This window comes from Dryobates pubescens, chromosome 33, assembly GCF_014839835.1.
Source record: "Dryobates pubescens isolate bDryPub1 chromosome 33, bDryPub1.pri, whole genome shotgun sequence".
NCBI lineage: Eukaryota > Metazoa > Chordata > Aves > Piciformes > Picidae > Dryobates > Dryobates pubescens.
Window position 1 is genome coordinate 5,911,801 of NC_071644.1, and position 26,545 is coordinate 5,938,345.

General features: G+C 45.1%; 1 protein-coding gene across 5 annotated transcripts in view; it reads left to right on the forward strand.

Annotated features, from left to right (window-relative positions):
* Positions 1-26,545, forward strand: part of RERE (arginine-glutamic acid dipeptide repeats) — a 247,943-nt gene that overhangs the window by 113,422 nt on the left and 107,976 nt on the right. For 4 of the 5 annotated variants that reach the window (XM_054175884.1, XM_054175886.1, XM_054175885.1 and 1 more), the window contains 3 exons: positions 11,502-11,607; positions 13,113-13,209; positions 17,391-17,495. In XM_054175884.1, the coding sequence (XP_054031859.1) occupies positions 11,502-11,607; positions 13,113-13,209; positions 17,391-17,495 (308 nt within the window). Of the gene's footprint in view, positions 1-11,501; positions 11,608-13,112; positions 13,210-17,390; positions 17,496-24,722; positions 24,925-26,545 lie in introns of those variants that run through there. The other variant, XM_054175889.1, reaches the window with a different exon arrangement.

The window sequence follows — 26,545 nt, forward strand, 5'->3', positions numbered from 1 at the left end:
CCAGCATTCTGTGATGTCATGACACTGACAGAACTATCAGCTGAGATGCAGCATCTCCGCTGCTTTGCCTGTGAGCTTGTACCCCAGAGCTGAGGGGACTGTGTGTGTGCATGCAGGAGTGCAGCAGCTCTGTGTGTTGTAATGATCTTCAGCATGAGCACAGGGCATTGTTAGCTGAGCACTGTGTAGAGATGTGACTTGCTAAAATAAAGGTAATAAGCTGGGTAAGATCCAACTGACTGTCCACAGCTGCTGTGTGTGCCTGTGTTCTGCTTTCCTCTTGGTCCTTTGTGGAGGCAGCACAGAGGGGATGTGCAGATACATCCACACTTAGCTGGTTGGGATCCACTGGTGTAGGCAGCTGCTTATTTTCCCCAGAAGGAAGCAGTCAACTGGGGGGGGGGGGAAGCTTTTTGTGGCACAGAAGCTTTCATGGGGGTGGAAACAGGTGGAGGCAGTGTCTCCTAGCCCTGACAGCTATAATTAAACAGGCTTGTTGGTGGGTCCTTGGACATGGTAATAGTGTGGTTACTTTGTGCTTTTGCTCAGCATAAGTGACACCATGAACCACAGATGGGATTCAGGGAATATAAAAGGGAAACAGAGCAGAAAGATGACACAAAGGGATTAAATGAGGTAGTAAGCAATGACCCATAACCTTCATGAAAGATCTTAGGAGAGTTTTATTTTAAGGCAGTCAGTTTTTAAGCATAACTGTTCTGGTTTTTTTCACAAGATGAAATTATCTTCTGTCATTTTGAGTGGCACTGAAGTGTTAAGGGTGGTGTTGCACTTACGTGTATTTGACGGGGAAACAGGTGACTTGGAAGATCTTGGCACAAGAAGCACTTTTGTTTCTAGTAAAGCTGAGAAGTTTGTGGAATAAATACCATTATTTTAAATACAGACATTTCTTCTGGACATGGTCTGATGGGAATAATGTTCCTTTCCTCCTTGAAAACTCAGATCAGGTTGTGTCCAGTTCCGTTTTCTGCTTTGCTCAAAAGTTAAACCCCTGCAAATTCATATATATTTAATAGCTGATCATAAAATGGCTTAGATTGGAAGGGACTAATGTTAGAGATCATCTCCTCTAAGACTTGATTGCTCAAGGCCTCATCCAGCCTGGCCTTGGAACACCTCCAGGGAGGGGACATCCGCAACCTGTTCCAGCGTCTCACCACCCTCGTACCGAAGAGCTCTTCCTAAGATCTGTGTTATTTGATGGATTGTGGGATGTAAGGGTACTGTCTGTGATCCTCTGTGTCTGTGTTACTGCTAGCTAAAAGCAGGGAAGGTGAGATGAATTTTGAGTGGTGTAGATGAGGAGGAAATTGTAGTAGCAAACACAAATAACTTGGGTAAAGACCGCGCAGAGTAGCTTCTTGTTTGGTCCCCATTGACCTCTTTTGTGATCTTCCTAAAACCAGAGATGATGATGTTGGTTATTGATTAGATCACATTTTCTGGGGAGTGAGTGAATGGAATTCCAATGAAAAAAAAGATGGATGCTTTTTTGGTATTGAAAGAAAGGAGTCCACGGAGCCTGGGTACAGAAGCCTGGTAGGTGCCGAGTGTACTGAAGGCTGTTCTGCTTTGCCAGATGGCCGATGCCCTCAGAGCTTCATTTTCCAGCAGCCACGTAGCCTCCTTTTGATCAATTTTAGTTTGCACCTGTTTTTATATAATTACACATACTCTCCTTTGCACAAAGTATGTCATTCTGGAACTAACTTGGACTAGTTGTTTATACAGTAGATTTACACACACACCACACCCCCCCCCCCTTCCCCAGTATTTCTTTCTGCTCTTCTGTGTCAGTAAAATTCAGGAGGCTTTGTGTTAAATTTTAATGGTCCTGTGCCTGTAGGAAATAAGCAAGATTTTAAATGGTTACCTATTCCTGAGCAAAGCTGGTAAAGCTTAAGCTCTCCATTTCAGTGGCTATTTCCCAGTTGCTTTTAGAATGTTGTTGGGTTTGGTTTTTTTTCAGGGCTCAAAGACAGACTTAATTTTTATTTGGCTCATGGCAATTGTCTTATTAAAGCTGGTTTTTCCATATGGGCTTAGGTCTTGGGAAATAATGACTGCTTGCCTAATGCTGTTTTCATTTGTTCCTTGTTTTCTTTTCTTTAATGTGATACCTAATTCACAGATTGATATCCTGTTGGCATTCAGCGTAATCAATGTCAGCCTCTCCGTGTCAAGGGGAATTGCTGACACGCACCCCTTGGCACTTCATTTGGAAGCAGATAATTAGAGGACATGGGTTTGAAAACACTGAGAAAAGAATAGCAGGAGAAGGGAATAGAGGTGTCTGGAAGAGTTTGTTCTTTCAGTCTGAGTCTAGCTTGGGTTTACTAGGTCTTTGAGGATGAAGCTGTTATCAATATGTTGGAGAGGATTATCTTATCTCTGAAGCAGCATTTTGTGAGTGCAGAGCTCTCCTCTTTATTGATGCCCTATCTGGGGAGTGATGTTTAGCTCACTAGTGAGGTGCTAATGTGTGACACCTTCCAACTAAAGACCCAGGAGGAGTTGTAACCTCTAAATCTGCAAGCACTTGTTTGGAGGGTGCAAAAGACTATCCCTGCATACTGGTTTTACTGGGAATGTCTGCTGATGAAGCTGGCTCCACACAGTGGTTACCTCTTTGCCTTAATTACAGCATTTTTCAACTCTTGGTGACTGGAGCTTGATTTGGGCTTGCTTGTACATCTGGAAAGCAGAAATTTAAGCTTGAGGAGGGTAGATTTAGATGAGACATTAGGAAGATATTCTTTACAGTGAGGGTGGTGAGGCATTGGAACAGGCTGCCCAGGGAGGTTGTGGATGCTTCCTTGCTGGAGATGTTCCAGGCCAGGTTGGATGAGGCCTTGAGCAACCTGGGCTGGTGGGAGGCGTCCCTGCCCCATGTGGGGGTGTTGGAACCAGATGGTTTTTAAGGTCCCTTCCAACCTAAACCATTCTATGAATTTATGAAATTGAGAAGAAGGGAAGATCTGTGAGTGGCACTAAAAATTAAGAGGTGGTGGATAACAGCATGGAGGGGAAGATGAGCTGTGAGGAGCAGACAGAAGAGAAGAATGCCTATAGATAGCTTAATCTGAGCTTTGGGCATACAAGTGCATAGTGAAATTCAATGGTAACCTGGATTCTTCTGAGGCAAGCTTCGCTGTGGAATTTACTGAGGTTTGCTCAGACCTCTAGTGCTGTTTGTTGCAGTTTCTGGTGGATCTTTCCCTATCTGTGTTACCATAATTCTTTATCAGATATGCTGCAGAGTTCGTGCCTTGTGACTGCGAGAGCTGTCCCACCAGAACATCTTGTGTTCATCAAATGGCAGTGTGGCAGGTTTGGAGAGTACAGCTCTTCTGGTGAGCTGAAGACTCTGGACTTTTTTTTTAAAGACAGTCTAGCAACTCTAATGCCAAACCACCCACACTAGGAGACAACATATGGCAGCTCCTCTGAATTAACATGCGGATAAGTAGCACATCACCTCCTGCTTTTTACAAAGCCTTGAGCCTTGCTAGCTGGATTCTAAGGTTTTGGCTGTCTGGCCATCTCGCAATAATGCACAAACCAAATCTTTGCAGATAGCAAGCCAGGATTTAAGACTAGTTTTGGCCTTATTTTGCAACCATTTAAAGGTGTGGGCAAGCAGATTGTTGTTTCAGACTGGCGTATGTGTGCGTCGGTATCTGTGTAGGCTGAGATTTACAGGTAGGGTTGGACGCTTTGCCTTCTCCTTCTGGAGGAAGCAACTCTGTATGCAAGTCACCTCCCTGTACTGCATGTTTGGTGGTGTTTGCAAACAGTGTTGCTTCAAACTTTGTAGAAACTGTAGGAGAGATCTGGAACAGATCATTCTCACCCAAGCAGAGCGGTTTGAGCAGAAGAGCTGTGTGCGTCTTGTGTAGGCTTCGGGGCCAGCGTGTCCTGGCAGGTTTGTGAGGGTTCGTCTACATCCGAGGGTAGAGGTTGAAATTCAGGGGAAGGTGAGTGTGGTGGTGCTTTTACATCTCTGAACTATTTGTACACCAGTTAATTTCCAGCAAGCTGAAATGAATTGATGAATTCCAAAAGGAGTTGGTGTGTAAAAGGGGGCACAGGAGACGTCCTTGCTGTAAACAATCGCAGAATGTCAGGAGCCAGACATTGTGAAAAACTCCTTTATTGTTTTGTCAATAAATTATGCTTTCTCTTGCATAGATCACAGAAATGGGACTTTACCCTGGAAACAGCAATATTTGATACCCCAGGCAGCTTATTCCCAGCTCAGCTCACACTTCACTGAATACACTGATCGATTATCCGCGGCTTAACCAAGCCTTCTCATTTCCTGCCTTCCATTACCGCGCTCAATCAAGCCGGCGGTTCTTTGTGGCCTGCCTTGTGCACTGAGATAAGCCATCAAGGCATGTTTCTATTAGAAAAGCTCTTGTAGATGGAATAGTCATTAGATAACACTAACAGGTTTAAAGGTTGCAGTCTTTGTGCTGGTTTGGGTTAAGAGGACAGGAACCAAAAGAGCTGCTGACTTGGGTGGCTGTGTGCGAGGTGCAGAGAGGATTAAAGTGCCCGGTGCCATGTGTAGGGTATTTAACATGTTTATTTCTTGCAGAACACTGATAGCTCTCACTTTAGACAATGCTTCTGTTTGCATGAAGTAATTATGTGTTAATGTGCATTGCTTCTGAATGAAATAATCAAGCTGCAAAAAATAACCTTTATAATAATAACCGCTGGGTTTCCAGGCTGGGTTTTCCTGGCCTGCAAACAGCTGATCAGGTTTCCTGTTTAATTAGGAAACAGCCTACAAAAAGAGATCCTGAGAACTTGAAATCACATGTGCTGTTGCAGTAAGAAGAAAAATGATCCTTGCTGGATCTCTTTGCCTCCTGATTTCCAGTTTGTTTCACTTCTGTGTCCCTTCTCTGCTTTTTCTTTTAACCCAGGGGATGTTGTATGAATGGTCTTTATTTTTCTCTTTTCCCCCTTCCTTTTGAATATTAATAAATGTCAAAATGGGCTGAGTGTTAAAATACTTTTAAAACAGGAGTAGAAATCTGGGGAGCCATTCAGTATGGCAGGGAAGGGCTAGGGAGACTGGGGACACAGCAAGTGGAGCAAGTCAAGTCTACTCCTTGTGCTGGAGTCAGGCTAATCCTGTGACGTGGAGCATAATTAAAACCATTTGTGTGAAATTAAATAACGACTTTTTTTTGGGGGGGGGGGAAGAGGACCCACACACAGTGTCCCAAAGGAATGACTTCATCTGTTGTGGTTAAAAAACAAATACACCACAGCAATGACCACTTGAAAACTGGTCTTGTGAGGCCGGAGCTTCCCTGCTGCACAAGATGTTTACTGGGAGCGCTGGAGTGACCATTGCAATCATTAACATGTTGTTAAGATAAGCCACACAATGTAGTCTCTTTGAATTAATCACCTGATTTCCCCCCCCCCTTTTTTAATTTGTTCCCCTCTGATAGGAAAATTTCCCTGTTGAAAGGGGGGGGGGGGGGGCTCAGGGGTAAGTGAAGATGTTTTTTTCCCCTTGCTTCTATTTTGCTGTTTGTTGCTTTGGAATAGCTACTATTGACTGGCTGCAGCGTGCCCATCTGTCATCTCCAGCATTTGGTATATTGTTTCCAAAGCTAGTTGTGATTTAACATGGTATCTAAATAGGGCAAGTAATGAAGGATACTGCTTAAATCCCTGGGAGAGAATCTGCAGGACATCTGTGATCATTTGCACAATTTGGTTAGTCATAACCCTGGGAAGAGAATGTGGAATCTCTGAAGGCAGGAACTGCAACGTGCAGTAACTCCGTTAAAAGACAACTGGCACCTGGAGTTGACAGCAGTGCTGTAGGAATCAGACCAGGCATCTTTTTAAAGAGAACCTGCAAGATTTTCTCTCTCTCTCTCTCTCTCTCTCTCTGTTCCCCCCCCTTGTAAGGGAAAAGCCTTTTTTTTTTTAATAGAAGTTGACCAGCTGCTTGTAAACTGTGCTGCTTTAATCCATTTACAGGCTTCAATTCTTGTTCAATGTCCAAAACTAATTCATGGGGTTTTTTTCCTTTTAAATGGAACAAAACCCCCAACCAGCAGCAACACCAAAACCCCCAGATGAGTGCTGTGAATCCTGCAGCAGTATTTTCATTTAAGGGGAAGAGTGCAGCCTTGGAGCACCCAGGCTCCTTTGGAGTTGGTTTGAAAGCGCTCGCTGTGAATTCTCTGCAAGTCTGAAGGTGGCATGTGACTATCTGCAGCTTTTCATATGTGAAGGTGTAAAAAAAAAAAAGAAAAGGGAAAAAAAAAGACAAGAAGTAACACTTTATGAAGTAGGGACACTTCTTTTGTGTGCACATGGTTCTAAAATAAATTGTCTACCACAGAAGTTGGCGCCTTGACACCTCTGATCTAGTCTGCTCTGTAAATGACATCTCCATATTTAGAAAGCTGGCTGAGAAAATAGCATGTCTAGGAATCTCTGTGCAGTGAGGGCTGGAAATGTGGAAAGCAAGGCTCTGACAGGCGTTCTGTGTGTTTAAGGAGGTGCAATCTTTAGGTTAAAACCCAGAGAAGCACCTGGGTTGGAGGGGAGAGACAGAACTGCTGGTTTTTTTCTGAAGATGAAGCTTTTAAATGAGTTGGACCAAAAGCAGCAATCATGGTAGAGAGAGGTGTTTAGGAAGGGGACCACATCACCACCACCTTCCAAAAAAAGCACACAACCCAAGCCCAACCACCACCTCCCATAAACCCCACAGCCAAGCAGCCCAAACCCAACTGCTGCCAGCAGAGCACAGATCACTGTGTTGTATTTTTAGTTGCATCATTGTCTAGAGACTCTTCTGTAAGAAGTTACTTCACAGAATCACTGAATTGTCAGGGTTGGAAGGGACCTCAAGGACCATCTAGTTCCACCCCCCCTGCTATGGGCAGGGACACCTCACACTAGAGCAGGTTGCCCAGAGCTACATCCAGCCTGGCCTTAAAAACATCCAGGGCTGAGGCTTCCACCACCTCCCTGGGCAACCTGTGCCAGTGTCTCACCGCCCTACTTGCACATCTTGGTAGCAGTTGTCTTGGTAGCTGTGTCCCTCCTGCACAGAGGCTTTGAGTTGTGCCATGTCTGTGAGATCTGTGGTTGAGGTGAAGAGGAGCACTCACCATGGTGCACCATGGGCTGCTCTCTGTTTGGAAGGCTACAGAATGAGTCTGCTCACCTTAAAAGGGGGCCTACAAGAAAGCTGGGGAGGGGCTTTTTAGCATGTCAGGTAGTGATAGGACTGGGGGGAATGGAAAAATACAGAAATAGGTAGATTCAGATTGGATGTTAGGAAGACGTTTTTCCCCATGAGGGTGATGAGACACTGGAACACGTTGCCCAGGGAGGTGGTGGAAGCCTCATCCCTAGAGGTTTTTAAGGCCAAGCTGGATGTGGCTCTGGGCAACCTGATCTAGAGTGAGGGTTCCCTGCCCATGGCGGGGGGGTGGGTGGAACTAGATGATCCTTGAGGTCCCTAACAATTCTATGATTCTAAAAGATAAGTGCATTGGCTGTGGTCAACTTTCCTCTCTGTTAGCTGAGAGAGTTGAGGTGGTTTAGCCTGGAGAAGGCTCCAGGGAGACCACCTTGTGACCTTTCAGTAGGTGAAGGGACCTACAAGAAGGCTGGGGAAGGCACTATTTATAAAGCCATGTAGCAACAGGACAAAGGAAAATGGTTTGAAACTAGAGAAGGACAAATTTCAGAATGGATAAGGGTGGTGGAACACCAGGACAGGTTGCCCAGGGAGGTGTAGAGGCCCCAGTCCTGGGGACGTATTCAAAGTCAGGTTTGATGAGACTATGAGCAACCTGCTCTAGTTGAAGACTGTCTGCAGGGGGACTAGATGAGCTTGTAAGGTCCCTGCCAACCCAGAGCATTCTACGATTCTATCATTTATAATCAATTTAAAATTCCCATTCCATAGAATTCAGGTTTAGGAAGTTAAAACCCTAGAAGGTTGGTGTATGCTGTGGCTTCACATCTGCACTTACACCATTTGGGTCGATTGTCTCTCTTTATCATCTGCTTTGGTTCCAATTCTAGCTTCATCTTTTTCTCTGTAGTTTTTAAAGGTAGATTGGTTTTGTTTCGAAAGTGTAGTGAAAGAAAAACCACTTCTCTGTGTTATGAAACCCAAATAATTTCTTCCCCCCTGACAATGCCTCACAACACTATGATCAACCTGAAGAAGCCCCCAGCAGTCCTGTTGGCAGGCTGCAGGGCTAGGCAATTCATCATTTCCCTGCAAACTTCTTAGATTCAGCCAGCCTCCTGAAATTCAATCTCTCTCCCTCTGCTCTTCCTGATTGTGAATCTGATTTCAGGGGAGGAAACGTTGTTCTTTTTCACTGTGCAGAGTAACTGCAAGTCTCTGGAACAAAACACAGTGAAGGGAACAACTGAGGCATTCTGTGAGTGTGAGAGGAGCATTTCAGAATGGGAAGTGAGCACCTTCCCACCAGCTTGAAATGCTTGAGCTAGCAGAAGCTCTGTGCTCAGTGTAGCTCCTGTGCTTTCCTAAGGTATGGGATTTTAGTCTGCTGAGATGGTAAAATACTGCAAACCATAGTAAATACTTGGGCTGCCTTCGCTGTGTGTCAGTGTGTGAATGCTCCCAATAAGCTCTTGTGTAATCCCCTGCCTGCCATTCCATTCTTTTTAACCCATACTGGGGGGTGGCAGTGAAGCTTCCAGGAGACAGCAACGAGCAAAAATCTCTTTGCATTGACTGACAAACTGGGAGGGCTTTTTTGGGAGCAGGGAAGACAATGAGGTGGTCCCTTATGGCAGTGGAAAAAACCCTCACTTCCAGCCACTGATTTCTTCTACCCAAGTGTATCTGAGTGCTTTCTGAGTGACCTTCACCTCATCCCTGTGCTGCTAAAAGCTCTGTGCTGTTCTGTGGTATAAAAAGAAACCGAGACAGGGAAGCTAAGTGATTGCATCACCATCTCCTTTACTGTCTTGGCCTAATTCACAATAAAACTGTGACCTCTTGGCTCACAGCTCTGCATGATGCCAAGGCAATGAAAACATTTGACAGTTTAGATGCCTCTCTAATCCCAATGTGTGTATGCATGCAGGATTTACTGTTACACAAAATTTCCAGAGCTCTTTTTTGCAAAGCTGCCCCTTGTAGCAGAATCACTGTGAGGTTACCCTAGGAGGTTGCATCCATTCATTCCTCATTTTCTACCTTTGTCCTCTCCGTGAGCAGCTCTTTTGTTTTTTTAACTAAGACATAGCAACTTGTTTCTTCTCAGAGCTCTCCATTGGCTGCTGGTGGTTGTTCAAACTTTGGGTGATTCACAGAATGGTTTGGGTTCAAAGGGACCTTCAAGATCATCCAGTTCCAACCCCCCCTGCCATGGGCAGGGACACCTTCCTCTAGACCAGGTTGCTCAAGGCTTCATGCAGCCTGGGCTTGAACGCTGCCAGGGAGGGGGCATCCACAGTCTCCCTGTTCCAGTGTCTCGCCAAGATAAGCACTTGTAGATGAGCACCATCCCTGGCAGAGCACGGGGCAGATTTCTGGTCCGTTTCCTTCCCTTGGTGTGATTTGCTACTCAAAACCACCATCACCAAAATTCAGAGCTGTCTTCCTTCCTATCCCCATGTCCTCAGGGCTCCTTTACACTGCTTCTTAGAGTGCTGTATTAGTTGAAAGACTTCAGACTTCAGTGGCACAAACAGAAAAGAAAATTGAAGCATTAGCTGTCGGTACTTGTTGTAAATTGCCCTTATTCATAGCTACACTGCTCACTTACATGCAAGCGAGTAGTTTTTCTGCTGCTTTCTGGGCGTTAGCTTCAGTTATCTAACACAAGAGAGGGATGCTCTCTCCTCTCAACCAAGAAGTGCAAAGAGAATTGGGAGAGAAATGCTGGGTTGATATTTCCCAGCATTGCTGCATGCAGTTTTTGTTGGCACTAATGCAATTTGTCACCTCCTCGGAAGAGGATAACAGAACAACTTTAAGTTTTAGCTTTTCTTCCCAATTCAGAGACCGCTCCAAACCCTGCAGTGCACCGAGCTTGATTTTGGGGGGAACAGACAAGTCTGTATCCACGTTTTTGGAAGAGCAGACGGCAGAGATCAGTGTTGCCTCTCAGACTTTGTCCCTTGGATATTTTTTCCCGTGCATCAGACAGGCTTGCTCGTCTTTGGCTGCAAATGTATTATTTAAAACAAAAAGGCAGTGGGTTCAGGTTTCTGCTGTAGAGCACCAGTTCTCTCCAGTAGCAGAGCAGATGGGCAGTGGAGGGGGTGAGCTAAGGAACTTTTCTCTGGCCCAATGCTGCCACTAGCAGTTGCTGTGTGGTATTACAGGAGGCTTTCATCAAAGCCTTCCACAAGTGCCTTCAGTGGAGGCATTTTGGTGGCGTTTGTGAAGCAGAAAGGGTGGAAATTGCCGTAACGATCGGTTGAGGCGAACAGCAGAGGCGGTAAGAACTTTCTAGTCCAGCAACCTGTGATTTAACTTGTAAATGTAAATGTTTTAAGAGCAGTCTTAGAAGGGTGTAGAGAATTGCAGACCAGAAAAAAAAAACCCAACTGGTGCTTGCAGCTGCCTCATGACAAAAGAATGTTGATTTCCCTTCAGGCTTTCGTCTGGTTCAAGTGCTTTGGAGTAGTAGAAAGAATTGACTACCAAGGGTTTCAAAGACAAGCTGAAGCAGAGAGTCTGTAATAACTCGATCTACAAATTCTCTTTTTAAGTGGTGTTTGCATTTTAGTTTCCTTCCAAGAAGGAACAAACTTGAGTTTCAAATGCAAAAGGAACAAACACTTGAGGAAGATGTGTGCGAGTTTTGCTGCTGGGTTTGTGACGGACGTGAGCAATCAGAGAGCCTTTACTTGCTGGGGTTGAAGGGCAGCATCCTGGTCTTTTGTGTGAAGAACTGGAATAAAGAGCATCTACCATTATGTCTGAATCCATCTGTCCTTGGGGGGGGGGGGGGGGAAAGAAATCTACTGTCTCTTGATTACAACCATTAAGAATGGCTGCATTGAATGATGTTTGTACTGTGATGCCCTTTTTTTTTGCTGTGTTTGGCCGTAAATACCTCTTGTTTACAGAAATCACCAGACTAAGATAGTGGTGCATGAGGTCAAACATTCCTATCCTTTTCTGATCCCTGCCACATCTTTCCTTGGGGTAGTTTTCTATGCGTGAAAAAGATCAGTATTCCCTAGCCAGATAAAGAGATAGAGCTGCCCCACGGTGCAGGAGGTTCTTGTTGCTTTTGTCTGGTTTGAAAGCAAATCTGCCGTTAGCACATCGTCCTTGTTTCATTGTCATAGAAATGTGTTTTCTTCCCTTTGGGGTCTTACCTCAAGTTTTCTTCAGTGTGAAAATGAATTTTCTGCTGTAGAAGACTGTCAGATGTGGTCTGATTGCCTTTTTAGTAATGCCTCTAGACCTTCTCTTTCAGAGCAAGCGGGACCACCTCCTTATGAATGTCAAATGGTACTATCGCCAGTCTGAAGTCCCCGATTCAGTCTATCAGCATTTGGTGCAGGACAGACACAACGAGAATGGTAAGTTAGGCTCTGTAGAGCAAGGCCTTCTTTCTTGTACTCTGAATTTGAAGCTTGAACAGCCCAGAAAGCAAGGACACTTCTGCAAAGGGATGTGAAGCAAGGACTGTTGCTGGAAATGATGTTTCAGAGGATGGATGATTCTGAACTGCCTTGTTTGTTCTAACTGGTTTATATCCTGTAACCATAGCTCTGCTTAAATACTGTGCTGTTATACTAATGCCTTAAGAGGAAACAGAAAAGTAACACTGGATCCTTTGTAGTCCTTCTGGACAGTGCACTAATAACCAACTGGCTGAAGACCAAGCTGACAAAATTGTGAATCTCTCTTATTTGCTGTGATTCCTCCCCAGTCTCCTGAGACCCCTGGTTTTTCCATTCATGCTGCCTTGCACCTATGAACACTCACTGTGATTAATATTGCAGGAAGTGATAGAACTGAGGCACTCGTAGCTGAATTTCCCCTGTTCTCTTTGCAAAAAACAAGTGTGATCCTGGGTTCAGTGGAGGCAGAAGAAACTTTAGTACATATCCCAGTGTCATTTATCTCTTGCCTCTAGGGGAGACATAACATTTGCTTCTGTTCTTACCAGGAAAATTTCCTTGAGGCAACTTAAAATTTTGAAGCTACTCCAAGGTGAACTGCGATGATAAAAGTTGATGCTTGAAATCTGGAGCTCATCAACTTTTTGGTGCATGACAGTACAAAGTTGAGCAGGTTTTGGGTTTGTTTTTTTAGGGGGGTTGTTTTGTCTTCCCCCCCCCCAGGCGTAAAAGGTGCTTTGTGTGTGCTTTTAGCACAAGCTGCACACGTTTAACATTTCTGTTAGTAATTCATTTGAAGCTTCTAACACAGGGATTATAGGCACGGTGTCAGGAAGTGGGCAGCTTTGATAACGGGGCTGCTTTTTCATGTCACACTCCTGTGCATGGGGAGAAGTATTTTTGTGTGTTCTTCAAAGGCATTAGAAGGAAGTCATGGAGAAAGTTGTCTTCCAGTTTCTCCTTAACGCTGAGCGTGTTCTTTAGCTGAGCATGGCTGTCAGTATTTATCTGGATGCCTGAGCACTAGGCAGTTGGTGCTGTCACCATTTTGATGAAGATTTGCTATTAAACAGGCCAAACAAGCAAAATTTTAACCTTTTCAACCAGAAGTCAGTGACAAATTCATTTGCTTAATTCTTTTCACCTCGGAGTGGCCAGTTGGAAGTGGTCTGTGGATAAGATGTGTCACCCAGTATCCCTGCAAGGTGTCCTTCCCTTTAGCAGCTCCTTCGATAGGACAAGGGACAATTTGGGTGTAAAAATGGGGATCAGGTTATTTCTGTAACCTCAGGGGCATGTAACCAATGCAAGTGTTTGTCATTTGAACACTGAGGGATGTGTATCTGAGAAACATCCTCCAACTTCGACCTGTGAAAAAAAAACAACCTATAGAATGGCCCTGCTGGATGCTTTCAGACCACAGCTAATGTGTGGTGGTTTGTGTTTTTGCTTTCTGGCAGACTCTGGACGAGAGCTTGTTATTACAGACCCAGTTATCAAGAATCGAGAGCTCTTCATTTCAGATTATGTTGACACTTACCACGCTGCTGCCCTCAGGTAAGTTGCAGAGGATGTGGTGCAGTGTCTCAGAGGCTGAGGAGAAAAACCTTACCGAGTGAGAGAGGAGGGGCTGCTCGTTCTGGTTTGGTGTGGGGATCATTAACATACTGCTCAGCTTTCTCCTCGGCTCCTCCAGTAATTAACTTGTGTTATCTGTTCTCATTCAAAAAGGAGCTGTAATTCTACAATCTCTTTTTAATCTCAGTTAATCAATGTTGCTCAGAAGATGGTTTCCCATCATTGCCAATTTGGGTTGCTGCTAGTTCCCGCAGAAATCCAACCCTGCCCTCCTCCTCCGTGTTTGATTTCACTCCTAACAATAGCAGCTCCCAGTGAAGTGACTGTTAGTGTGCTGCCCTGATTAAATTGCGTTAAAGGCTTTTTCTCTGAGGCACTTGTCATTGTTGCAGCTGAGCTAAGAGCTCCATTAGAAGCTAGCTGTACAGACAGGAGGTAATGGACCCCTGTATTGTTCTCGCTGTGCTCTGCCCTTCCCTGGAGGTTGCTGCTCTCTTGACTCACCGAGTTTTTAACTTCGGTGGCTAACCTCTGGGTAGGCTGAAGGGATACATCAGGACTTCAAAATGTTTTCAAAGGGAAGGAGCGAGGCATTATTTTTTCAGCAGATTTTCAGCATGCCAAACATGCATGGATATTGTCAAAATGCAAATTGAATAATCTCCCTGATAATAATGCTCAGATGGTGTTTCACTAGAACCATCTGGAGACATTTTTTTGTTCAGAGTCACTTTGCTGAAGCCACTTTACTTCAAGACCAACTAGCTGCAACTTCTGTTCCACGGGTGGAAAGATGTCTTTGATTTACATATTAGACTGTTTTTAATAAACTCTTGAAAATTCCAGTGGTGTGCTAGCATCTCATGAAATTCCACAGTGCCTTTGCTGAGGTACAGGAGGTCACCTTCCGATCTGAAATCGTTGTGTGCTCAGAAACAAGCTCGCAGGAGTTTGGCTGGCTGGCTGGAACCAACCTTGGACATCCTTCTGCTTTAAGAAACTGAACTGTGTGCATGGAATTTTCCCTGGGAGCTTTTTAACTTCTGCAGCTTTTTTTTTCTTTAAAGGAGGAAAGATAAAAATGGAATCAATGTGTACACCAAGCAAACATGAAAAATAACCTTCTCTTCTCCCCTTGCAAGATGTGAAGGCTGCTGAGAGCCCAAGCTGATCAGTTCCTCAGCCTGTCTTGTGTTTTATCTGCCTTCTTTTTGTTTGGAAGTGCATACCACAGGCGCCTGTCAGCTCACTCTTTGGTTTCTCTTTGCTGGCATATGGTTTCTCTGCTGTCTTCTGGATTGTTCATACTTTGGGTAATTCAGACAGGCTTGTAGATGACATCTAAAGATGCTGATAACAGAGAATGTACTTTTGCAGGATAAACATGGTATTTCTGCTGAGTCTTTTCTAGCAAATTGGGATTAATAAATGTCAGTAGTTTTTCAGTGTATGAGAGGAACAGAAGGGGAATTGCACGTGGTGTTCCTCCAGCTTGAGAACATGCAGTAGGCAGAAGGTATTGTGGTGTGTGAAAGGAGAGTTAACACAAAATCCTGATCTCTTTGAGGATTTCACTGCCCTCTGCTAACAAATGGCTTTGGCCACACAGTGAATGAGTGACAAGCTGGGAAGTAAACTGAGATTGTAACTACCAATCTTCTGCTAGAACTATAGGAGTAAAATATCTTGAAGATGCTTGTAGATCCCCGTGGAAGTGTGTGGTGAAAGTTATGTCCCTGTTAGCTTTGTAAGATGCAGTACTGCTGTCTGAAACGCGATGAACAAACTGTGCTGGCAAATGCTTATTAGCTGTTAGATGAATTACTGAGAGGAAAGAGTCTTTTCCCCCCCAATACTTTTTAAAATGGCAATTTCATGTGAGACACCAAACCAAGCCCCCCTTCTCATCGTCTAGGAAAACAGCTACAGCCACCAGGGATGAAATAAATATCAGAGAAGAAGTTTGTCTTGCAGTGTTTCTGTGTGACGGCTCAATTATGGACCTTGTTAATGTTCCATTACAACCTGCCCTGACCTGTGCAATATCCACTGTTGCTTTGTCCTTTGCCAGAAAGGCAATTGACTGAGAATTAGGCAATCATAGGGGCAATTACGCAGCCTCAGCTCACAGGAGAGCCCTATCGATTTTGTCTTAAAACTGTCGCCAGTTTTATTCATCCTTCATCCTTCTGCTGTGTTTTCCTCACCTGGAGTAGCTGATGTGTATCAGAGAGCTCATGTTCCAAGGCAAAGTTCTTAGTGGCTGTTGATGGGGAAGCTTTTCCCAAGTGCTTTACCATGAAAAGATTAGGAAGGGGGGAAGCAAGCTTGGCATTTCAACTTGGGAGCGCAGTTTGTCAAGTGTGCAGTGCTTTTAAGCTCTGCTGAGAACAGGCAGACATCCACTGATACTACAGGCAACACAATTATTCTTCTTGCTGTATTTGGTGGCAAGAGCACTTCATTCAATGTTAACCAAGGCTGCCAAACCTTTTTGTACCATGTTAAATAAGCCCCATAGCAGCTTATTTATAATAGCAAATGCTGTTCAGTAAATGCAAGTGAGAGGAGATGCCATCTGTATTAATGCTAGAAAGCCTGACACTGGAAAAGAGCAAAACCTTGTGCTTTGTTTATTGCTTTGAATCAAGTTGAGATCAAAAGCAGGAACTCTTTAGCTGTCTGGCCCATTTGTCTCTGCCACTTCTGATCTGATTTACTTGGCGGTAGTAAACTGCAGTGTGTTAAATGACAACACAAAATCACAGAATCATTAAGGTTGGAATCATAGAATGGCTCAGGGTGGAAGGGACCTTAGAGATGATCTACTCCAACCCCCCTGCCATGGGCAGGGATGCCCTTCAACTAGACTCTGCCGCTCAGGGCCTCATTCAGTCTGGCCTTGAACACCCCCGGGGAGGGGGCACCCACAAACCCTCTTTTGTGTGTTGCTTGTAGTCATGAGGTCTTGGTTGACAGGTTGGACTTGATGATCTTTGGGGTCTTCTCCAACCTTATTGATTCTATGATTTCCCCCCACCTTTTAAATGCCCTTTTGTGTTTTACTCTCATGTATGAAAGGAAGGAAGAAATACTTCATAGTATCAGTCAGGGCTGGAAGGGACCACAAGGATCACCTAGTTCCAACCCCCCTGCTGTGGGCAGGGACACCCCACACTAGATCAGGCTGGCCAGAGTCTCATCCAGCCTGGGCTTAAACACCTCCAGGGATGGGCCCCCAACCACCTCCCTGGACAACCCATTCCAGGGCTTCACCACTTTCATGGTGAAGAACTTCCTCCTCACCTCCAGCCTGAATCTCCCCACCTCCAGCTTCATTCCTTTCCCCCTAGTCCTATCACTACCTGAGATCCTGAGAAGTCCCTCCCCAGCCTTCTTGTAGGCCCCTTCAGATCCTGGAAGGCTACAATAAGGTCACTTCAGAGCCTTCTCTTCTCCAGACTGAACAGCCCCAACTCCTTCAGTCTGTCCTCATGAGCAGACGGCTGGAGCACCTCTCCTATCCTCGTGGCCCTCCTCTGGACACCTTCCAGCTCCTCCATATCCCTCTTGCAATAGGGGCTCCAGAACTGGACGCAGTACCCCAGGTGGGGTCTCACCAGAGCTGAGTACTTGTGTGGTTGGCATTTGCATCGTTGGGTTTGCAGCCTTGGTAAAGCTTTGCTTTGTGATTGGAAGTGGTCTCAAACTAAAGCTTCATTTTAGGTGGCTAAATAAAAAGCTGACTTCCCCAATAATGTGAATAGCAGAACTTTTGAAGCTTCCTCGGGGCTGTAAACGTAATAGGGCCGTAAAAAACTTTGCAAATAAGACATTTTCAGGATGGTGTTTACAGGATAGATATTCTTCATTACTCTAATTAAATTTGGGCTCCTCGGGACTGTGTGCTGGCTGAATGAGAATTAATGAATGTTTGCAGAACACCATCTGAGACACTGTAACTGAATTTTCTCCCTTTTCCACCATGGGAGGATTCTGCATGGCTGTTTGTTACAGCAGGCTTTATATTTATGATGTTTTAGACATTTATGAGAACACAAAGATGTCTGTGGCTTCTACCCAGATTGCAGTGGCACTTAATTAAAATAACTGTTATTCAAGATAGAATTTTAACACCATTTCCCCCCTCTTTCTTTCAGAGGGAAGTGTAACATCTCCCATTTCTCTGACATATTTGCTGCTAGAGAGTTTAAAGCTCGAGTGGATTCATTTTTCTACATCCTGGGCTATAATCCAGAGACAAGGTAAGTAAAATGATTTTTACCACAAGCCCTACCCCCCCCAGATCTCGACCTGTAGGAACAGTGAAACCACTCAAGGGAAGAAAAGTTCCCATCAAGTATGCTGTTGATTGGAAGGTGGTGTGGAAGGGAATGTGAGGGAGGAGAAGCTGTGAGTGCAGAGGAGAAAAATTGAGAGTGGGTAACAAAGTCGTGCAGTGAGTCATGACATCAGGATGTGTCTGTGGGTAAGCAATGAAGTGCCTCAAAACAGGTTTCCAGAACTGGGGAATTTTCCCTCAAGGTTGCACACATTATCAAGAGTTTTTTAGCTGCCTCACTGGCTGAATGCACCCCCCTGAAATGCTTTGTTAAAATACCTTTGCACTTTCTAGTGAGCAGTGTTGGAAATGGACCACTTCTGAGAAATCAAAGGGAAAGTTTTGAAGTGTGTTCATGTCCAAGCACTCATTCAGGGTCCTGTAGCAAAAATTCTGGCTGGCCTAGAGCAAATCAGAGTTATAGAATGAATACCTGTATTTGCAGGAGTTATGTTCAGCATGCTCTTTCATTTCCTTCAATCTGCCTGGGAGTTGTCCAACCCATCTTTACTATCTGGCTTTGGAAAGCAAAGATGATGATAGAATCATAGAATTGTCAGGGTTGGAAGGGGCCTCAAGGATCATAACCCCCCCTGCCATGAGCAGGGACACCTCGCACTAGATCAGGTTGCTCAGAGCCCCATCCAGCCTGCCCTTAAAAACTTCCAGGGATGAGGCTTCCACCACCTCCCTGGACAATCTGTTCCAGTGTCTCACCATCCTCGTGGTGGAAAACTTCTTCCTAACATCCAGTCTGAATCTACGCACTTCAAGTTTTCCTCTGTTCCCCCCAGTCTTGTCACTACCTGACACCCCAAAAAGTTCCTCCTCAGCTTTGTTGTAGGCCCCCTTAAGACTCTACCTTTCAGGTTCAAACCATGACTTCCTTTTTCCCATTTCTGTAGTTCTAAAATGCCTTATAGATGAGAAGGGAAATCTTACAAATGCCAACCTTAAAGAGTTTGTTTTCTGGGGGTGTATTTCTACGAGCACTTGAGTAAAATACTAATAATGTGGAACAGGGCTCAAGGACTGTGTTGGCTGAAGGCTGGTTTGTTTCTTTCAGTGCAGAAAACATCATTAGCTCTGGACCTTGATTTCTAGAGAGCTTGTTGAGAAAAGTACTGGTTTAAGTGGGGATTAGATTGGTGTGTACATAGTGACTATTTTAGTTGTGACACGGTGGATTTTCTGGTTTTAATGCAGATATGAATCTTGATGCTTTAGGGTGTAGCCAACCACTAACTGCCTGGGTTAGGAAGAACCTCCCTCTGTGGGTATATTGTTGTCTAATTGCCTCTTTATGAGGCTTCCTGTACCTTACTCTGAAGTGTTTTGAACTATGCCTGTCTGAGACAGGGCATCAGACCAGGAAATCTCCCTTAATCCATCCAGTTCATGTTCGGTGTTGTCAGTGAAAGTCCCTAGGAGGCAATCTTGGTAGTATGTAGTGCTGAGCCCTGGGAAAAGGAGCATGAAAACACAGAATGTTTTTAAAGTAGTGTGTTAAAAGGGATTTGTAACTTTTTTTGGATCAGCCTGATGTGGCAGGGTGTTTATGAAGTGTTTCATGATCTTCAGCACCGTGCTTCACCCCCTGTATTTAACTCTTGCATCACTTTTCCTCAATGCGTTTTGGTTTTGAAGGTGTAAATGCCATATGAACTGCGTGCATTTGGGGCCACAAGGTTCTGTGGTTAATGAACGATCTCTCTTATGAAATGCCATCTGTGGGAGTTGTCAGTGCAGTTTTAAACCCACTTTCTGTGTAGAAGTAGCTGTTAATTCTCCCAGCTATTAGTAAATGACTGAGCCTGAAAAGATCAATGAAATGACAAAGCACAGCACTTAGTGACCAACTAATTACTCAGACTTGCCAGCTCTCAAATAGTGGGTGGTTCACATTGGTTACAGCCAAGGTTTTAGAATAGAATTGAATTGACCAGGTTGGAAAAGACCTTTGAGATCAAGTCCAACCTATCAGCCAACACCATCTGATCAACTAAACCATGGCACCAAGCACCCCATCCAGTCTCTTCCTAAACACCTCCACTGATGGTGACTCCAGCACCTCCCTGGGCAGCACATTCCAATGGCCAATCTCTCTTTCTATGAAGAACTTCTTCCTAACAGCCAGCCTAAACCTCCCCTGGCGCAGCTTGAGACTGTGTCCTCTTGTTCTGGTGCTGGCTGAATTTTCTTGAATTCTAACTTTTTCAAGTCTGTATTTTGGCTTGAAACTGGAGGAGGTTTAGAATGAAGGGCTTCAGTTTAGGTTACTTCTTCATTTTGTCGACTGTGTGTTTGCTGCTGCTTTGGAGGTGTTCCAGGCCAGGTTGGATGGGGCCTTGAGCAACCTGGTCTAGTGGAAGGTGTCCCTGCCCATGGCAGGGGGTTTGGAACTCGATGATCTTCAAGGTCCTTTCCAACCCAAACCATTCTATGTGTCTATGAATACCTAACTGTAGATTTGTTTTGCTTTTAGAAGTTAAAGCATTGTAACACATTCCAGGACAACCACCTGTTGGTGGTTGGTCTATGAAAAGAAAACCTTGTCTTCCATTTGATCTGCTTCTCTGGGTTGGTTTGGGTTGGTTTATTGGTTTTTTAAAGTATGGAAAGGATGGAAAATGTTGATGGTAACTTGAAGTATGTTGTAGGTAAGGTTTTGAGAACTGCAGTGTGACTCCTCAGCTGACTTGTAGAAAAGTATTCTCTCAGACCAGACAAGCTGGAGCTGTGGGTTGCATCTTCAAGAGAGATTTCTGTTTGAGGGCTTTTATTTTGTCTTCAGTGTAAGTTGCTCAGGTATTATTCTAGGACTCTTAAAGGCAGCTTGGTGTGTTGAGAGTCTGCCTATTTTTCTATGTTCTCATATATTCCATTTACAAAAGAACCTGCAAAAATCCCTGAGCCCCAAAACATCCAAAACACTGGTCTGATGGATGTGTAGGAAGAGGCCTTTTTGTTCTTGGAGCTTTCTGACTGTATAGATTTAGCTTGGGAAATACCAAGCATGACCCTTCAATCATTCTGTGGTCTGGAAGTGGTAAACCTGTACTTTTTTGGGCTAACTTTTCCCTTTACAGTGTGTATCCAACTGTTTGGGTTTGTTTTGTACAGAGTTCTAGACAAGATTACACACTGGTTTGGGAATTTTCACATCAGTGAGAAAAATCTGATTGAGGAATAAATCCCTAAACTGATCTTAAAGCCAGAGGCTGAGTGTTATCACCTTGAATAGAGAATTAATCAAGCTAGTAACTAGACCTGAAATATGTTCCTGGCTCTCAAGAGTGTGAAATACCTTCTTTAAACTTCTATAGCCAGCTGAGGAAGAAAATTCTTTTTATGCTGGGTACTTTAAAATAATTAATTTCACATGTCCTCTGAGAAGTGACTGCTCTGACACTGACTAATTCCACCAATGTGAAATCCCACTCCAACAAATGGCTGGTTAATTGTGTATGCCCTGAAATTAGTTTAGAAGCACTGGGCAAAGAAAAGCAGACCTGATGTACCCCTTCAGAAAAGTAGTAGCTGCAGCAGCTTGAGTTAAGCTGATGATTCTGGTGTTTGAGTCAGAAATCAGCTCTGCCTGTAAAAGGAAATACACAGCAAGGCTTGAGAATGCTGCTCAACATGCTGCTTAACCTCAGACAGCTGTTTTTCACCAGCTCACATCTTGCCACTCGTTTACTACAACTCTGTTTACTACTCTGGCTGTAGGACAGTGCCAGATGTAGCTAATGTTAGCAAGAACTTCCTCCAGCCCTTCCTTTTGTACTCAGCCATCCTGAATAGAATAGAATTAATCAGGTTGGAAAAGACCTTTGAGATCAATGAGTCCAACCTATCACCAACACCATCTAATCAACTAAACCATGGCACCAAGCACCCCATCCAGTCTCTTCCTAAACACCTCCAGTGATGGTGACTCCAGCACCTCCCTGGGCAGCACATTCCAATGGCCAATAACTCTTTCTATGAAGAACTTTTTCCTAACATCCAGCCTAAACCTCCCCTGGTGCAGCTTGAGACTGTGTCCTCTTGTTCTGGTGCTGGTTGCCTGGGAGAAGAGACCAATCCCCACCTGGCTACAACCTCCCTTCAGGTAGTTGTAGACAGCAGTAAGGTAGACTCAGAGGAATGAGTCTGAACTCTTCCTCAAGGATGCCCTTGTGCCAAGTGCCACATAGATATTGGTAGTGTGCTGACATGAACCTGGCAATCAGTTGTTTGCTCTTGGGAGTCTATAGGTGTGTTGTGAAGTTTTGCCTGACACATCTCTAAATATAGGTAGGTTCAGATGCTGCTGAATTTTTACTTGGAAGTAGGAAGCATCAGAAACTCAACAACCTGTTTTTGTGGCTGTGGATCCAAGTGACTCTTCTCCAACTTTGTTTTGCATTGTAGAACAAAGTAAACCCCAAGGCATGGGTGAACATTCTGAGTAGATGTTTGGGGACGACCTGGATCTTGTTTGTGGTTTTATTCCACAAAGTTTGCTTGTCCCTTATTTTTAATCTCCTGCAGTGTTTTGTTGGGTTATGTTGTGACCTAAGCAAGTTTTGGTGTGTCTCTGAGAGGAGTGTAGCAAGAGTGGTGTGAAGGTGATTTGCTCCTTCATGTCTCACTATTTTATGTTGTCTGGAAGGGGATTTCTGTTGAAAAACTGAACCAAGTGCCTCTTATTTGTTTATTTTCCTCTTTTTAATGGAATTGGTGGGTGATGTCAAGAGAGAGGATTCTGCCCCTTCACTCTGCTCTTGTGAGACCTCATCTCAAACACTGTATCCAGTGGTGGTGTCTCCTTAAGGAAGATACAGAGCTGTTGGAGTGAGTCCAGAGGGGGGCCAAAGATGATCCAAGGGCTGGAGCAGCTCTGCTGTGGGGATAGGCTGAGGGAGCTGGGGTTGTTAAGCCCAGAAGAGAAGACTCCAAGGGGACCTTATCGCTGCCTTCCAATACCCGAAGGGGATCCTACAGGAAGGCTGGAGAAGGACATTTCATGAGTGTGTCTAGAGACAGGCTGAAGAGGACTGCAAAGCTCTGATTTGCCATCTTGATCCTTTTGGCTAGTTAATTTTTAGCAGTCAGAATATTTTGATTCTCTGCATGTAACAGTGCCTAGAGGGTGAAATGATCGTAGAGGTTTGAAAATGTATCCATCCTTCTGTCTCCAATTGGAGTCTTGAAATGAATTCTTCATTTTTCTTACACTTAGTGGAACATTCTGACAGTTTGTGGTGTACTTTGCTTAAATAAGACAATTCCTACAGCATATTGCATGTCCAATTTATTTTCTCAAATAGATTTAGCAATCTTAAATACAACCAGGAATCCTCCTGATGGGGGAAGTCGGGGGCTGTTTGGATGGTATGCCCATGTGATGTGAAACAGATGGCTTCTGTATGTCTTACTGAATTACAGCAGAGTTGTTTTGTACCTCTCTGGTCCAGTATTCCCAGAAAAGCATCCTGGAAGATGCTGAGCACCCTCACTTTACATCAGTATTGTCATGTGTGGAAGTGCTTTGCAGTTGATTCCTTCTAAAGAGGAGACAAGCTCTTCCCCACACTACTTAAGATAAATGGATGTCTAAATTCCTTGAGTTGTCCTTTCTGGCTGATACTACACTTACTATAGTTGGAATGCATTATTTCTATGTGTCCCCAGCTCTGTTTATCTCTGAACTCAGCATAAAAGCTGAGAACTCTTTCTCTCAGCATCATGTTGTGAACTTGAGAGCAGAACAACAGCAACAGAAAAATCCAGAGACGTGTTTGAGCTGTAGCAGAGATGAAAGCCAGATACATTTGGCCTTGTAAGTGTTCTTGCTTAAATCAGTCAGCTGGTAAAGACTGGGTGACATGTCTGGAGTAGTTTTTCTAGTCAAGTCTAGGAAAACCTGAATGTTCTGAATGTGCTGCCTCTTGCAATATTTTTAGTGCAGAAGACTAAGCCCCCCTATCCTGTGTCTTAGGGAATGTCTCCTTTCAATTGAGTGAGCTTGGATAGCATCAAATAGTTTCAGCAGAGCTACAGCAGCTGAAATGTTCAAGTTACTGAAGGTTTGAATTATTGCTGCAGGATGATTGAAGGAGCCAGACTGTTTGTGAAGGCTCCCAAGAAGAAGGGGTGGGAGGTAACATAACGTGGGCAACAAGAAAGGTGCATCCACTTGCGCTGTTAATACAACTAGAGTCAGAGAGTGGAATCATAGAATGGCTGGGTTGGAAGGAATCTTCAAGATCATCTAGTTCCAATCCCCTGCCATGGACAGGGCCACCTCTCACTAGATGTGGTTGCTCAAGGGTTCATCTAGCTTAGCCTTGAGTATCTCCAGGGAGAGGCATCCACAACCTCCTTGGGCAGCCTGTTGCAGTGTCTTACCACCCTGTCAAGTATTTCTTCCTCAACTTCAGGCTAAATCTCTCTTCTTCCACATTAAAGCCATTGCCCCTGGTCCTATCACTACAAGCCCTTGTAAAAAGTCCCTCTGCAGCTCTCCTACAGCTCCCTTCAGGTACTGGGAAGGTTGCTCTGAGTTTTCCCTGGAGCCCATTGCATGCTGAATAGCCTCAACTCTCAGCCTGTCCCCACGGGGGAAGTTCTCCAGCCCTCTGATCACCTTCCTGGCCTCCTCTGGACCCGCTCCAACAGCTCCACACCCTTGTGTTGGGGGCCCCAGAACTGGAAGTGTTCTCCTCTCTGGCATTATTGACAGGTAGAACAAGTATTTTTGTGAACCAGCTTGTTGCTTCCAATAAACTGCGTCTAGAACTGCAAAGCTGCCGGCTTTTCATCTGTGACAACCTCCGAGGCTCCCGATAATTTCCTTTAAAGCTAATCACAAACTAGGAGGGGGAGGGGGGGCAGCTTTTCAGAAGCCCCTTGCGAAGGGACGCGGGTTTCGCTTGGCGGGAGGCAGGGCGCGGGCGGCCGCGGCGTTGGCTGTCCCGGATCCCCTCGCTAAGGCCCCACGTCCCCGCTCGCAGGCGGCAGGAGCTGCGGAGGCTGCTGGAGAGCTCGGGCTGCCGCTGCTGTATTTACGGAAACAGCAGGGTGAGATTGATTGCGTTGCGAGAGGCTGTGTGGATGAGGGAGGGTCACAGCACATGCTCAGTCCTGTCAGTCCGAGGGCGAAGTTTCTGCGTTCTGCGTGCAGGCTTAGGTCACAGCACAAGCTCAGTGAAAGCTCTCTGAGGTCTCTCAGCCTGCATGTGCCTCCATTTTGAGTTGGTAGAGTGGAAAAGGCAGAGTTTTAGCTGTTAAGTAGAGGGTTCAGGAATACATCTAAACCCACCAGAGCCTGTCATAGTCATGGATGATCCATTCAGCCCCTGCAGGTAGGCTACATCACTCTGGCCTCCCCTAAACAGTGCTGATTTTTGCTGTGATTTGTGACTTCTGCAATGTTTATGAAATCATTTCATTACTATTGCATGTTCCTCAGAACCTCGGAACCACAGCAGCTTTGCTCTGCAGCTCTTTGCCTGGTGCATGAGGGCACTGAGCAGGGAATCTGCTGCCTTAAAGGGGTGCATGGAGCAGAACGTTGAAGCTGGGTGGGCTTCTATATTTATGCTTCTTGTTTTATCCCCTCGTGGTGCAGTTTGAATGTCAGTTGTGCTGTCTGCATGCCAACCTTTTGGCAGGTCTGTAGGGAGCTGCAGAGGCGCTCTGCGGGATGCAGCCTTAACCAGAGTGGCTATTAGGGAATGTTTTGGGGCCTGCAACAGTCTGCAGAAGGCTACAGGAGGGTCGTGGATCAGCCATTGGTTGCTCTGAGGATGGGTGGTTCTCACTGTGATTGAGGGCAGGGATCCTGCTGCTACTTCCTCAACTATTAAGGAGAAAAATAAATAGCAGCCAGCGTGGTTCTGCTTGCTCCTCAGTCACATGCAGATACCACTTGTGCATCTGAAATGCAGCGATGTTGTCTCGGCATTGGGAAGCTGTCACAGGAGAGCTCTGTAAGCTGTACCCACATCAGGTTTCTCGGGCTCAGAAACCACATTTTTAGACTGAGCTGACTAAAATAAAGGGCTTGGGCTCTGCAGTTCTGTGTAATGATGAGATGGCTGCATCTGGATTTGAGGTCCGTGTGGGACAGCTCTCGGTGACTTGTCACTGTTAAATGTAAAGGGGTTTGAGGGGACCCGAGTGTGGTGAAAGGAGGCAAATTTGATCCTGCAGCATGGCCCCATTGGCAGTTGTCTGAATTTGTGCAGAGCTCGGTGCTGTTCTGCTGGGGCAGCTGCTGGCCTGCAGAACTGATCTCCACACCCTGGGGGCTGTTGCTGAGGGGAAGTACTTCAGTCAAGGCAACTTGGCTGTGCATTAGTGGAGTGTATTGAGTTTGAAGGTGGCAGGATGCTTTGTGCTGCTCATAGTGATGTCTCTGGAGCTTTGTAGCAGAAGGCTGACTTTTAGCCTTGCACACAGAGTCACTCACCTGTGCTGTGTGTGTTACTGGGGCCATCTTCCTGCTCTTGTCAGGAGCTGAGGGTTGAATGATGAATAAGGCTGCATCATTTTGCCCTGCTAGTGCCACGTCTGTTACCTGTATGCTATCTGAAGTGTCATTCCCTTTTCCGTCTTTTATACCCACAGAGCATATAAATCAGGAGCACCTATTTGCTGTGGGTCACTGGCTGGTTTTGCCATTGACTGAAGCAAAGTCATGCTGATGATTAGAGAGCACAGTTCCCTTGAACTTCAGTCTAGCTGAATCACCTCAGAGTTGAAAGAGTTGTCTCTGTAGGTCTGGGCTTTAGAAATATTCTCCTTCCTGATAAAGGAGCCACATGAATGAGTGCAGGAATGTGACACCACTCTGCAGGAATATGGGGATGTGACACCTTGTGTCCTTAATGTTTGTTTTAAATGCTGACTTAAAAGCAGAAGGGAATGCATTAAGGCATGGGGAGGGTACAAAGCACTCTGCTTCTTGCTGGTTTTCAGCAA